Below are 15,247 nucleotides of genomic sequence, written 5' to 3'. Positions count from 1 at the left end.
AGGGGGAACTAATGTAACACCTAAGTACCATGAGAATAATACTTTCCACTTCCAAGAGGAAAACAAACACTATTTCCACCACCACCCCCCGCCTTGATCCAAAATACATATTGCATTGCATTGAAACTCTCCCAATCCAGAAGTCTCTTGAGATAAACAGAGCAGCAAGTTTCCAGGGTCACGTTCTTCACAGAACCTGTTCAGACACAGAGGCAGACAATTCCGCTCCCTTCCTGCAGCTCAGTGACCATGCCCACTCTCCATCAAACGTTTTTTATGAGAAAATACTGGTGTAAACACCTGACCCAGCAGCTCTTGGGGAATTTGACCGACCGATGTTTATGAGGACTATAAGGGAACTCATTATCCTCCCAAGGTTGGTCCAGCTGCTGTTCTGAGATGTGCACCATGGCAAGCACACGTAGTGCCTTCCACCTGAAGGACTGAAGCCACCCTCAGAGCATTCCTAAGTAGAAAACAATGCCCTACATGCTCCTGTCACCTTGCTCCCTACATAAGGGACTTCTTGCACAGGTGGTAGTGCCATACAGCAACAATACAAAACAATTCACAATTAGCAGCCCACTGAAGTTGTTCCACTAAATATTCCTAGCATGCATTTCCCTTCCCCCCCATCCGGTCATCAAATTTCTCCTCCTGCACATGCAACAATAGCCAAGATAGATGACTGTACATTATACACACAAAAAAACAGCAAACAGCTCCTTTTACATGGATTATAGCCAGCTTTCTCCAGGTCCCAGATGATTTGGCTCCCCTGTACAATATTTGGCCTACACTTTCCTCTCTTGTTCAACATGGTCATTACACTCATTGCAGCAGAGAAGTTAAAAGGTCAAAAATGTATTCCACGATGATTGTAATTTATATCAGCGTAATTACATACATGGAATACTAGTTAGGTCTCTAACGTGGAGTCAGCCTAAAAGAACCAGGACAGACAAATCTGTAAAAAGATATCCAAGAAACATTTTGCAAGGATGAACTCAAAATTTCAAGAATCCTCTCCAACAGAAATCTCTTCATAGAAGGTATTTCAAAATGATAACAGGTCAACAAAGATGTATTTGGAATAGCTACTGTGAAAGAGTTCCTCATACACAGGCTTACTCTATACAGAAGCCTTTATATTGTTCAGTTTCAAATATTTCCAAAGTAGGTTAAGTTCAACTATGTGTGGGTCTAGCTCTTACCGCACATTCAAAGAAAAGTTTAAGCAGCTATTACTGCATTTTAAAATTTGTCTCCTAGTAAATTACACCACATCCTAAAGAATATATGCCCTTTGGCACTAGGAAACTAAAGATGCAAGCTTTCATTTTCTGGAGTGTAATTTTGGTGCTGGAAAATAAGTAAATATTCCACTGAAGTCATGATGCAATTGCCCTTTTCATGATCATTCCAAGACAGTAGTTCCCAAATAAAGGCAACTTTTAGTTGTACAATCAACTCAGCTTCTCAGAAAACTGCACAATTTAATCTTTCATCCTTGGTACTGTCCATTGTTTATCTTCATGACATCAGTCTTCCCTCACTAAACACTTGTGTGCATACTGGAAGTGTCCTAACTCCCCCACAAGCCAGTGATGTGTTCTGCAGACGCTAACACAGACCACAGGCACACACGTGGACATCACATTTTCCTCCTTGCTGCTTTAGCCAGCAGGCACTTCACATGCCAAAAGATGCTCCCGTGCAGAAAGGAAAGGGGGAAATATGCCACCTGTGTCCTAATGCATCTGGTATGTGGCTAACTGATCAGAAAACAAAGCTAGTCAAGGGATGAAATGGGGTGTTAAGCACAGGATCTGCAAACTGCAGAAATGCAACCAGCGGCAGCCCCAGATTCTGTTTCTACTGCCTAATGAAACATGCCACCACTGTTTTAGCTCAACTGCTCAGAATACAGTGGGGTTTGATGTCTTTTGAAGCAAGTTTCATAAGAAAAGGAATACATATGCACCTAAAAGTTCCATACTTGTCTGATCATCTGATCAGATGTTTTGGCAAATGCTCAGTCCAGAACCAAGACAAATTACACAGAGCAAGTTTTCAGAAGCTTCTGACAAATACATAAAAATAATAAAAATAAAAAAAATGTATATCCATTCATATCCTTAAAAGTACACAGCCTTATCTTGTTTAAAGCTGCACTGCTGACTTAGGCTGCCTGAAATGTTATCCCTGTATTCTGCAGGTGCACTTGCCCAATCTGTTAATGAAAACACAAACACCACCCAGTGGATTTAGGAGGTTTTGAGTATTGAAACCTTCAAGAATTTTTAAACATTTGGGAGAAACAGAGAATAATTTAAATTTGCAACTTGAAGCGATCACTATTTATTTACTAAGACCGACATGTAGCATCTTGAAATATTTTATATTCAGACTTACACAGAGAAAATTCAAGTTCTAAAAGAAGAGATTCATACTGAGCAAAATATGTTCTACTATTAAAAAGTAAAATAATCAATGAACAAATTGACACTTTTTGAGGCCATGCTGTTTCCACCAGAAGTATTCCTTCAGTTATTTTTGTTAATCTTCAGAAGTGGCTCCAATACTTTTGAATTGTTAGTCTCTACAAATTTAGAGATGGACAGCTGAATGGTAATATAAGCCTGCTGAAAATAGGCTTTTTTTTGTCAGTCTTTGAAAGTAGTCTGCAGACCCTACAAAGACTACAGTTATATAATTACTGCAGAGGAGAGAGGGGGAAAAAAGAAAAAAGAAACAGCTTCCCAAAATAAGCCTTGAACTATTATCCTTCAAATTAGTCACAAGAACTAATTGTCTCACCTTGCACATTTAACTTCAGCAAAGCATAATAATTGTACTTTGTCTCTCCATTTTATGCATCTGTACTGTTTATACTGTTTTTGAGGAAGAAAGAGACGGAAGCAAACCACAGTATCCAGTGCCTTTTTCCATTTATGCCACCTACTCTACAGTGTATGAATCCACCTTAGTTGGATTTGTAGGCTGCTGTCATAATGCAGACTTATATGCAGCTCAGCATATATCACATTAGTTAAAATGTCTCTCGGTTTTATTTCTCAACATGAATTTAAAGTTCTGTTAACCAAGGTCTTAAAATATCATTTTTTATTTATTTTTTTATTTATTTATTTTTTGCTAAGATTGACAACAATGGCAAATGCCATCTGTTCAACTCTGGATCAGAAATTTTAAAAGCAGCTTTCAAAAAGAAATGGGGAAAAAGCCCTTCAAATATTATTGCCAAGCAGTTACCTCAGAATTGTCTCAAATATTATTACCAATGTATTGTGTTATATTTACCTCTGTTAGTAACTTCCGTGAATAACTCCAGAACAGACTGTAGGAAAAGCCAATATCCATCACACAGAAAACCATGAGTGAGATCTCACAGACTTAAAATTTGTTCCACCAACTCATATTTTGGAAGTTCCACTTATAACTAAGAGATTCAACCCAAATAAGTACTGCTATTTTGCAACACAGCATAGACCAGACAGAGTGATGTTCTCCAGCTACACTCAAATTTTTATTGTATTTCACAAAACCAGGTGTAAGAAGAAGAGAAAAAAAAAAAAAATAAACATCAGAAAAGTGAAGAAAACATTAATTACTTTATTTGGGTTTGTAAGCTTTTGTGATACATCTACATTCCCTTTTCATTTCTCCTTCAGATACGACAAGCAGAGCTTACCTTTTAAGAATTAAAAGCTACCAGTTTCTTAGTCTCTATTTCAGAAGCCAGGGCTTTGGGGGGTTGAGGGAGAGGGGAGGGACACATACACGTTAAAGTCTATAAAAATGTCGTGAATCATTAAATACTTTAAAGTTGATAATGGCCAAAAATATAGGCAGCAGTTACATAAACACACACACATAGTATTTTTGTGTTCACATTTCAATGAGTAAAGAATCTACTAAAGTCAAAAAACAATAATCAAGAGATCAATCTCTAAGTAGAATCTAATCTCTCTCACTTCACTTACTCTTGTCTGCTATCCATCAGATGGGGGAATGAATGCTAGAAGACACCACCATAGTTTTAATATTCACTTCATTTTAGTCATCATACAGTAAATACAGGAAAGTAGCAGTAGGGTATACAAAGTGTCTGCTTTTCTAATAACTAGTAAGAATGACAAGTGTCATCTGTATTTGGGATACCCAACTTCAAATGATTAGTCTGATTAGATACAGCAACAAATCTATTTGACAAAATGACTACAGTTAAGAACTTGTGACACTAAAGCATTGCTTATCACAATATTTAACTAGGGATGAACGGAATCAGAGGCACAGAATGGGAGGCAGTCAAAAAAAAAAAAAAGATGTCTTTTTTTACAAGTGTTTTGAAAGTCAATATAGTGAAGAACTAACATACTTAGATCTGTAGAATAGCCCATCTTGGTCAACACTTCACTTAATAGTTTTAAGTTGTATGAAAAGCACTTTGAAAAGAATTAAATACACACACAAGAATTGTTATATTGATTCAATGAACGAAAGTATACCGTAAGAAGCCATAAGGTGAAAGATTAAATCAAATATTTCCCCCTTAGGATGAAGGCAGCTATTAGTGGAAGAACATTAAAAGCTTTGAAAGAACCATTTACATTTGCCCTAAAACACACAAAGGATGAAACTGATTCTATCAAGATAGAATTCCAAATCTTGCATTGATTTAACCAGGCTGAAGATTTCACCTATGAAGACCAAACATCTAAATAACAGTATTAACTGTGAGGACTGCTATTCCACACAGGGCCATCTTTATAATCAATCCTGAAAGAAGTCACATTAAAATGAATAGAAATGCCGCACATGCTTCTCATATCTGATTCCAAAAAAATGCCTTAAGATAATAGACAAAATTCTCTTCCATAGTCCAATAGTCCTAAATGGTACATTGCTCATCTTGCACTCAAGCTGAATGATTGATCTTGAGGATATTCAGTACCATACACACACACAGAAAAAAATAATTTTACAGTACATTTCATTGCTGCCATGCTGGAACATCCTATATAAACCTTAACTACATCAAAAAGCCAAAAGCAGGGATATTTTTTCATCAAATAGAACTAAAAGACAGGTACACAAACCAATGAGTTCTTAAAAGACAGCTGGAAGAATCATGCATCTCCCAGCATCTCCCACTTTCCCCCCCCATGGGGGGGAACAAATCCCATTTAGGTTCAATATGTTTTTAACATTGAACTTTTTCTTTTTTTTTTTTTTTTTTTTTAAGATCCCGGTTAATGAGAATTACAAATGCCAAATTGCCCGATATATTTATCTACATTTATCTACATTTCTCTGATGACAGCATTTGTGCTGTTTTTTTAATCAAGTTGCTTGTAGTTTTGATGCCATCTTTTAACAACTTGAATCATAACAATTGTAACAATTCACTCTTAATAACTCAACAGCTGTGAGCAGCCACTGTATTCATTTTTACTGGAATACATACGGCAACAAAATAGAAAGTTATTTAGAGTGCACTACCCTACAATACACTCTAGAAATCTATACTTAAATCTTTTACATGTTTCTATTCCCCTCATTAATCTAGTCTATCCAGCAAATGCACAGTTTGTGGAAGAAAGTAAAACACTCAAGCATCACAGGCATCTTGTAGTCATCAGCTGGAAGCCCCACAGCAAACGTGCAGAATTCCGTCCAACTGGGTATAGCTGTTACCATACTTCAATACCATGATTAATATAAAGCTAATAACAACACAGAAGTTTTCATTCTCTACAGTTTCACAGTCACTAAGAAGCCAGACTACATGAACAGAGTTCATGAAGATGTAAACATGGAAGCAAAGGCTCACTGTTGCTTACTTCCAACAATGGGGGTTACTGAAGAAGTAACTGCGTTCAAGCATCCTATTCACCGGTTTTGGCTCACTCTGATCCTACACTGCATGCCCACAAGACACGTGGAGTGCAAAGCAAATGATCAACTTTTCTTTCAGGTTTGTATCATTTCTGATACCCCAATGGCTGAGTGTGTAAGAGCACATACATGTGTGCAACATTAGCTCTGCTTAAAACAAATACAGAGGATATGCATGCTTTCGTGTACACGTGTGTTTTCTGAGTACTATGTAAATCATACACCAGACATCCTGTTTTTACCATTCTGCAAAAAGTAACATGGAGTACAGGGCTGTGTATGCTGCTGTGGAAAGTGAAGTGACAGACAAGTAACCCAGCCTCTACATACAGTGACAGATTTAGCAACTCTTCAAATCAGGACACAAGTGTCTCTTGCAAAATTCCTTCTGTTATATTTTTACAAGCACCCTTTCTGAATCATGACAACTTTCCTATTTCAAAAATAATCATAACATACTTAAGCTCTTATATAAAAGAGTAAGGAGATCAAACCACAAATTAGTCAGAATATATTCCTTTTGATATAACAAACGGCTTTCTCAAGTTTGACATTAAGTTTCCTCTTCCCACCTCTAGTTCTTTTCAAAGTGCCTTCCCTTTCTACCCTTACTACTCTGACTCACATTCTTCAAACTATAACAGGGTTTGCCCATTTGCTGAAGTTGAACAGACCTAGCAAGTACACTAATTTTCTAAGTCATCACTACCTGTTCACCAGGCTTTTTGGCAAAGACCACAGGAACAGCAAGGCTATAGGAGAACCTGGAAGAGGTGAAGCTAGCTCCCTGTCTTTGACAATGGTCAACAGCAAGTGCCTATGAAAGAGAAAAGACACACAGTACTGCTCCTGAACAGTCCCATGGCCTCCAGCAGTAGGCTGCATAAGACTGCTTCAGCAACTGGTTGTGCCTTTTGTATTTCACACACCTTAGATATCTTTCTGTCTTTCATGAAGCTATACAATTATTTGGTGAATCCATCTGAATATTTAGCAGCTACCACCTCTCCAGAAACATCAACCAGTTTCTACCATATTGAAGGGTTTGGAGATTAGCTGAATGAAGTTGCTTGCTTGTTTGGCATCAAAGATATGAACACCCTCTGTAACCAATTCAAGCACATGTTGTTAGTTGTGATTCATTGGATTACTCAAGAAAAGGCAGAAGAGGAGATGCAACTCTGCACAGTTGTTGAAAACTATGCCCCCTGAAGCCAGGCAAGGCTTATCTAGAAGAATACTCAAATGAGAGTGCAAATATCCCCAAGGGATTGGCTGCAGCAGCTGCCACTCAAGGAGGGCTGCCAGCCTGCAGATCTCTAGAGAGACCGAGGAGTAGTGCGAGGTGCCTGGAGCACTTCAGGTGGTGAAATGTTTTGTTAAGTGGCTGCATTGCCTCCATCTCCAGTACCCAAACTCATTGGAGGGTTTTATGGGTAGTCAAACTTGTGTGGAGCGTGGAGGTCATTGCATCCATTTTCCTCCCAACAAAGAGGTTTGATCAACTATAACTGCTAATATTGTTCCAAATGGTCCTTAAATCTCTCCAGTTAAAGGCTCTGTAATATCCCACCAGTTTTCCCTGAAGTCTAACCTAAGTCTGTCTTGTTCTCTTTACTTTTTGTCCTACACACAACAAGCACAGAGAACATGATTTCCTCTTACATAAAGCAGCTTTTTACATACCTGGAGCCTGTCTGCACATTCCTCAATTCTTTTTCATTCAGCTAAACAGAATTCCTTCAGCATGTCAGGTCACTTTTTCTAGACTTAGCCTTGCAGTTTTCTGTTGAAATCTCCTCCGCTGGTTCAGATTCTATTCAAACAGCAATACCCAAACTAAATATTTCTAGGGCTAAATCTTGAATAAGGAGCATATCTTCTAACTCCGTTACCATCCTCTAAAGTATCCTGTTTAAACTGATGGTGGCTTCTGGTTGTGTTTGAATATTTTACTTATTTTTTAGATAAATCAAACAAGCTAAGACATTTCGGAGACTGAGAAGATGCCATTTGAGCATGATCACTGGAAAAGCCAGAGGTAAGACCACTTGGTATGTATCCCCTACCCAACGAACCCAGCAGCTGCTATTTTCAGACTGCTCTTTATGAGCAGCATGCTGAAGTAGAGTCTCGGAGAACAGCTCCACTTCGTTTACAGTGCTCTCCACAGACAAACAAACCATAAATTTGAGTCAGGCCAAATCTCACTGCTATTCAGTTTTACCATTTGTCTTTTAAAATTACACTATTGCAACAGTAAGTAACATCAATCACGTTATGAAAGTTAGGACTCAATTATTTGCCATTCTTGCTAAAAAAAGGTTACAGACAACAGAACTACACTTGACATTAGCAATTAGCTTGCTATAGAAACAATGCATTTTATCTTTCATTTTCCCATTACTTATTTCACAGTAGGGAAGCTCTCTGTACTAAATGAAGTGCTAGATACACCACTCAGACACTCTATAGGAGCCAGGCAAGCTATTTTCTGCCTTCTAATACAGCCTTCTTGGAAACCAAAGAAATAAGTAAATCATTTTGAGGCAACTAAGCCAACACAAGGACCAAAAGAAGGCCAATAGTATATATATGAAGGGAGGATAGGAAATGTATTTGAAGCTGGAATAAGACCTTTGAAATCACTTTCCCCAAACATCCCATCAATCTGACACAGGAAATTACATTAAAAAAAGCATATGAGAAATTTTACACTTTTTTACTAGACATTAAATAACAGCTTCATGAATTTTTATTTTCAGAGCCCTAAGAATAACATGTTTCATAAAAAAAAATAATAAAAAAAAGAACTATAACTACATAGAACTAGTAATTTGCGCTCTGCCTTTTCATTGCCTAATGGATGCCCAGGAACACCACATCATCAATACATTCCTCCAGTTAAACTGTAAACAATCAAAACAGGACGACAATGCCTCTGACAACCTCTAATCAGCTCCTCCAAATCTATAAAAGGCACAGAAAGAAAACCGAGGCCGCTTTCAAATGTGCAATTTGGCCACGACAGGGGCTGTCCAGGTACAGACACTGCCTTTGAACTCTGAGGGCTGTCACTTCAAGAAAAGCCAAGTGACAAAACCATGACTCCACGCTGCTCTGAGGCCATTTAATGTTTGCTGACAAAGGACATACTTTCTCAGGGATTTTTGAAGTGACGCATACTTTGCTTACAATTGAAATATGCTTTGAAAACTCTGAAGCTTCTAGGTTCTCAGCTTTGTTAGTCTTCCAAATAACGCAATTAAAAATGGTAACAATATGATTATGGCTGACAAACACTCTTTGTCTTGATAATGACAACTTAAATATAGTTGTCAGTCATCTATGCTGAAATACCTAACTACTAAAGCAGTTATCAAATACTCCAATCTTTGTCTTTTGAGACCTCTGAATCATTTCATTATCTTGACACCCAGGCTTCAATCAGATGAATCTTTTATCCTAGGAGACAAAAGAGTCAGTTTTCATGAGTACTTTTTCAATCAAAACACTTCAAAAAAAAAAAAAAAAAAAAGTATTCCTATCTCCATTTATTGATTTGAAAATGGAAATGTGAAATCATATACATCTGTGGCAGGGTTTCTTGGTGAGCTACAGAAAGCAAGGTTTCTTCATCTCCCATCTTCTGGCCTATACAGTGTGCCAAACATTATTACTTCAGTGTTTTGGATGACGATGAAAAGGAAGATATTACTTTTTGTATCTCTCTCCTTTGAGCTGATAAAGTATTTCATTATTATTTACTGTGGGAAAAAAAAAAAAGAAAAAAAGAAAAAAAAAAGATTTGCCAGTACCCATGGTATTAAGAAGAAAAAATCAGACATTAGGATCTGTCTAGCATGCTCTCAAAGATTTTCTCTTAATTTCTTCCCCTCAAGGCTTTAAGCTTTCTTTTAAGCAGAGTAAGCTGTCTCTGTCTCCGTGGGTTAGTTGTTTTTCTACTGCTGATAGTCATATCAGCTGTATTCACATAATAGATTTGCCAAGTGGGACTGAATATTCCATTGATTTGGAAATGTCCTGAATGACTAAGGCTTCAAGTTTTGCCCATGTAATTAATTTAATTGGTATCAAATATTCTTAGTTACTCTGATCATTGAGATACTTTCTGCTGTGCTTAAAAATCAAGATTAAAATGATGTTTATGTTAATGATGAAGTTCAAATAAAGTCAGACTTGAAAGGCCAACTAATTGGGTCTTACAAGTGTGGATATGTCAACCTTTTCAGGACTTCACTGAACAGTTTAATAAGGTACTAGGTAATAGGTAAACACTAGGATGAGGCAGTAAGTCATTTAAGAGATCAGCCTTATGCACAGACCTGCAGAGAGACAGAAAGGAAGGAAAATGCAGCAGGTAGTAGCTCTCCCTGCCTGCAACCTATGAATTCTGAAAGTGCTGTAAAAAATAATGAAGTCCTGCCTTTCAGCAGATTCTGTTTTACATATGAGAGTCTGTCCACAATCCCCAGACAGCATTAATGCAATTCCAATAATCCAGGAAGTGTGTCTCTGTATTACCAAACAAAGCTGTCTGAAAATATTTTAAAGAAATCATTTTTTCCTGCCTAAAACAGTGATTTTATTGAACTTATGGTACAGATCCCAGGGTCAACAACCTGCCAGAAAGCTAACAGTGCTACAAATTGCACATGAATATTTAATACACAGGTTAAGATCCCTAACTGAGTGCCTACTAACCATTCTGGCACTCTCTCTTATATTTCCACACAAATTTTCAGTCTTGTTTTTTCCTCCTAATGGGGAATATATATATATATTTAAATACACAGTCTAGATTATTTTTGTGTGTGAAATAAATTATTATTTTCATTGAGCAAGAGTGGTGAATGGTGAGAACCCTTCTCCAGGTCCCCATGATCTTGCTCCCCAGCCTCAAAAACAGCAGGGGAGGAATTAAGGGGGGCAGCAGAGACGCCTGTTGGGTTTGGGTTTGTTTTAAAATCAAGCAGTAGCAGCGACAGGGAGATGGGAGAAGACTTGCAGTCATTACCTGGGACCATCCATCCACCCCCTGCAGCAGGATGCTGGAGGCACCACTGTGCTCATCGCACCCCACCGCCGACCAGAACGCAACGCCTCCAAGCTACAAGTCAGCTGCAGTTACAGCACCAAGTTATTCAGCCGCGTGAAATACCCACAAAATGCCTAGGGAATTAACATTTTCCTCCTACAGCAAAATAACACAGAGCAAGCAGAAGGCAGCATCACCTCATCGATGCGAACTCTTTTTCCTATACAGTACTGACAAGGTGGGAGAAGGAGTCCACAGGTGCAAACAGATCAGACATCGACCGCGCACAGCGCTAAGGTGTGTCAATTCGTCTATTAACCCTGCAGTACAGGCTGAGGATACTTGACTACAAACAAAAACAAGAAATGAAAGGGGAAACAGATGTAAAATAATAAGGGAAAACTTAAAACGCTTAAATACCAATACCCTTCAAACGTCGGTTTCTGAAGACCGATTTCGGAATTGCTATCGGAATTGCTCTTTGCAGCCCTCCAGTGGTCAAACACAAGGTAAAAGCCAAGCCAATAAACAAACAAACAAACCACAAAGAGCAACCAACCCAACTCGGATGTGCCTGCCGGACTACCTGCAACTTCGGCAGACGCCGCCCCGAGCTGCGGGCACGGTCCGTGGGGGCGGTGAGGGCCGGGGCGCTGCCCCCCAGCAGCTCCGTGCTCGGCAGCGGGGCAGGGGCAGGGGCAGGGGCAGGGGCAGGGGCAGGGGGCTCTCCGAGCTGGGATGCGCGCGGTGGTTGTAAGAGGGCAAACAAGGCAAAAGGGGAAGGAAAAAAAAAAAGCAAGAAAAAAAAAAAAAAAGCCACACGACGGCACCGGGTACGAAGTTTTCCCGATACACGCGAGGAGGAGAAGGAGCCGACAACTCGCGGACGGCAGCAGGAGGGGACGGGGTGCCGGGGCTGGGCATAAGGAGCGCAGCTCTCCAACTCCGCCTCGGGGCTCGGCCCGGAGCCGCGGGGCCACAGGAGGACACCGAGGGGGCTGCGGGCTGCCGGGGGCAGCGCTTCCCCAGGCACGGCTTGGGCTGGATGCTCGGGGATGCTCGGCTCCAGCGGCACCCCCGCTCCCCTGTTCCGTCCCGTCCCGTGCCGTGCCCCCCAGGGAAAGTTGCAGGCGAAGAGCTGCCCCCCCCCCCACACCCTCCCCGCTACCTGCCTTTGGCGGCGAGCGGGCTGCACAGCCCCGGCAGCAGCAGCAGCAGCAGCAGCGGCGGCAGCAGCGCCGCCGGTCCCCAGCAGCGCCGCCGCATCCCCGCCGCGGCGCCGGCCCTGCCCGCGTCCTGCCCGCCCTGCGCGGCGGCTCCCGGCTGCGGCTGGGGCTGGGGCTGGGGCCGGGGCTGCCGCCGCCGCTCCCTCATCCGCCCTCACTCACGGCCGGTACCGGGGCGGCTCCGGCCCCCGCCCCGGGACCGCGGCGACGTCACGGGGAGGGGAGCGGTGAATATTCATGAGCGGGGGGCGAGGGGGGGCTCCGGGCTCGGCCGCCCAGGGGGCAGCGCCGCCGCCCGCCCGGCCCCGAGGATGGGAAGGGAAGGGAAGGGAAGGGAAGGGAAGGGAAGGGAAGGGAAGGGAAGGGAAGGGAAGGGAAGGGAAGGGAAGGGAAGGGAAGGGAAGGGAAGGGAAGGGAAGGGAAGGGAAGGGAAGGGGCAGCACCTGGGCACGGAGCCGCAGCAGGGGCAGCCGGGGGGGAGGAGGTGGAAGCGCAGGGCCCCGGGCTCGGGTTTAGGACTGGGGAGGCAGCGCCGCGCTGCGGGGCTGCCCCGAGGAGGGGTTGGCCGGGGAGCGGAGCGGCACCGAGCGGGCGCTGGGAGCCGGTGCTGGGAGCCCTCCTGCACGGGGCCAGCCGAGCCGTGCCCGGGCAGCGCTTGCACAGAAGGCACCGCGCTCACTGCGAAGAGCAGAGGGGCTGGGGGCTTTGCCGTTAACCCCTCGTATTGCCCCTCTCTCTCGCACTACGTGCGGGGCACGCTGCGGAGCTGGAGCTGGGTTCCCGGCTCCCACCCGCACGGTGAGCAGCAGGGCTTTGGGGCACGGCTGCAGCATCCCAGGCCCTCTCCGGCCCCGTTCCCACACTGGGAATGCACGTTTTCTGCTCCACTTCACCCGGACAAAGACTCTCCAAGTTACACCGGTCACGATAAACTTCTAATGCCCGTTTTGCTTGCTCCCTAATTAGTTATGGAAACGGCTCTCTTGTAGTCTCTTGTAAGGTGGAACAGAACAGGCACAGAGGAAAATGAGGGAAAGTCAGCAGTGAAATAATTTGGCATATGAGCCAGCTATGCAGGGAACAATTTTGCTTTCATTCACTTGTTTCTTGTCTTTTTCAAAGAGTGTTTTTTTTTTTCCAAGAGGAATGTGTTTGTTACAAGTCACACCTATCAGTAAAGAGGTGGCCCCTCCATCCCCACTGCATTACCTGTGTCAGATAACAGCCGGGGGCTCCTGCAAACAGCTCAGTAGTGCCTTCGGGTCGTGGTGCAAGGCCGGATCCTGCTTCCCGGTGGGCGTGTGGCAGTGCACTGCTGCCAGGCCTGGGAGACCTGCCCTGCACGCTGCAGCTCGCTTCCTGCCTGAGCCCCGTGGTGCTGAGCTCACACACCTGGAGGGAATTGTTAAATGCAGTGCTGGCAGGTTTAGCTACCAACAAGAGTGGAAATCAGAGGGTAAATCCATGTGGGCCTGGCCACAATTGTCCGCATTTATAGCAGACTGACAAAAATTGCAAAGCCATAGATGGAACTTTAAAATCTTTAGGATTTTGGTTTGTTAACTCAATAAATATATACATTGCAAGCAGCACCAGAAGTCTGTAATACAACATCCACTTGCTGAAAAGTTAGACATGTGACCTATGGATTAACACATCAATGTAAGTCTAAACACAGAAACAAAGAAACAGCAAGACTTAGAGGAAGTTAAATTGGTTAGTAATCCTCTTTAAATATTGGTCTATTAGTCTTTATTATAATTGATTTGGTGGTGATACCTGGACAGCAGCTTTGCAAAGTAGATGCTGTACAAGATGACATCTCTTTTGTCAGGCAACTTAGAGTCCAAATAAGCGGAACAGATAACTGTAATGAGAAGGGACAAGTGCTGCCCCATTCCTCAGGCAGGGAGCTGAAGACAAAAGATGAGGAGGTTTCACCCATAGATATCATCATATTGGCATCAGAGTCAAAAACTATTTCAGATCTGGTACCCAACTGACGTTGTTCTCTTTACCTTGCACTGCCTTATTGCAGTGACAGCCTGGGCACTGCATGGTCATCTTGTGGTGTCATATACCAGTGATGGAGGCAGATGGATAGAAATAATTAGAAATGATGATGGTATAGCACTATGCAAAAGCTTGAAGTAAACCATTGCCATTAAGGCTTGCACTTTATGCTGCTCTGCAACCAGGTCTGTCCATTAACTCCTACTGCCTTTACCAGGGCTTTAAAAAGCAAAAGGTCAAGTAGGAAATCCTCTGTTCATTCTGCTCTTTCTGTCTAATCATTGTGCACTTGAAGGAGTGTGCCTTTCAATTCTTGCTTATATGAATTTGTGACACTATCTATATTTGTGTGTAGGAAAATGTGTCATTTAATCCTAAACAGGACACTACTGAAGGGTTACCTCTGACCTGAGATGCATCTGTTCACATTCACACCACCTCTGAAAATCAAGAGCCTGCACCTATAAGTGCAAAAACTCACTTTGTTCTGACATGCTTTATTGGTCTTGTAAAATAGAAATTATAAAACAAAGGGGAAAAGGTCGTAGTCATGCATTCACTGAGAATTATTGACACAGACCTGGCATCAGAGGCAGTCAATCAGAAAGATCCATTTCAGTCTGGAGGTGTAAAGATTATTTTTATCATAATTTCTCCCATGTGGATTCAAGATACTGCTGGAGGAAAGGATTTCACCCCAAGAGACAGTTTGCTGAAGGAACCAGAGTAGCTCCAAGGTCAGGGTCAATCCTATCTCATTACCAGGACATCTAGCAGGAGTCTTTCACCATCATGATGATCGCATTTTCTAAATAAAAGTCAGTAGCATCATGGTGAATATCGGTTATTCTAAGTAATGAGGAAGTGACAGCTTAGGAGAAATATTTAAGTAACATTCAGGTACAAAGTGGCATTGCTGTATTGTTATGGGTAAGGCTGTTAATTTCATTGTAAGGCTGTTAATTAAAAAAAAAATAAAAAATGAAAGCATCAGAAATAAAAAATCTTGAAAGAAGATTCTTTTTCAACA

At 42.1% G+C, this 15,247-nt stretch overlaps 1 protein-coding gene across 2 annotated transcripts in view; it reads right to left on the bottom strand.

The window, feature by feature from the left end:
* The window catches only part of CLSTN2 (calsyntenin 2), a 350,903-nt gene extending 337,362 nt beyond the window's left edge, over nt 1-13,541 (bottom strand). Inside the window, exon 1 of one of the 2 annotated variants that reach the window (XM_068691530.1) lies at nt 13,414-13,541. Coding sequence is in view for 1 of the 2 variants with exons in the window: in XM_068691529.1 (XP_068547630.1) it covers nt 12,151-12,352 (202 nt within the window). In the remaining variant the exon portion in view is untranslated. Of the gene's footprint in view, nt 1-12,150; nt 12,457-13,413 lie in introns of those variants that run through there. The other variant, XM_068691529.1, reaches the window with a different exon arrangement.
* Nucleotides 13,542-15,247: the final 1,706 nt, after the last annotated feature.

Source organism: Anas acuta, chromosome 9 (genome assembly GCF_963932015.1).
Source record: "Anas acuta chromosome 9, bAnaAcu1.1, whole genome shotgun sequence".
Classification (NCBI taxonomy): Eukaryota; Metazoa; Chordata; class Aves; order Anseriformes; family Anatidae; genus Anas; species Anas acuta.
The sequence above is the reverse complement of the archived record's forward strand: the minus strand, read 5'-3'. Positions and strand labels throughout refer to the sequence as shown.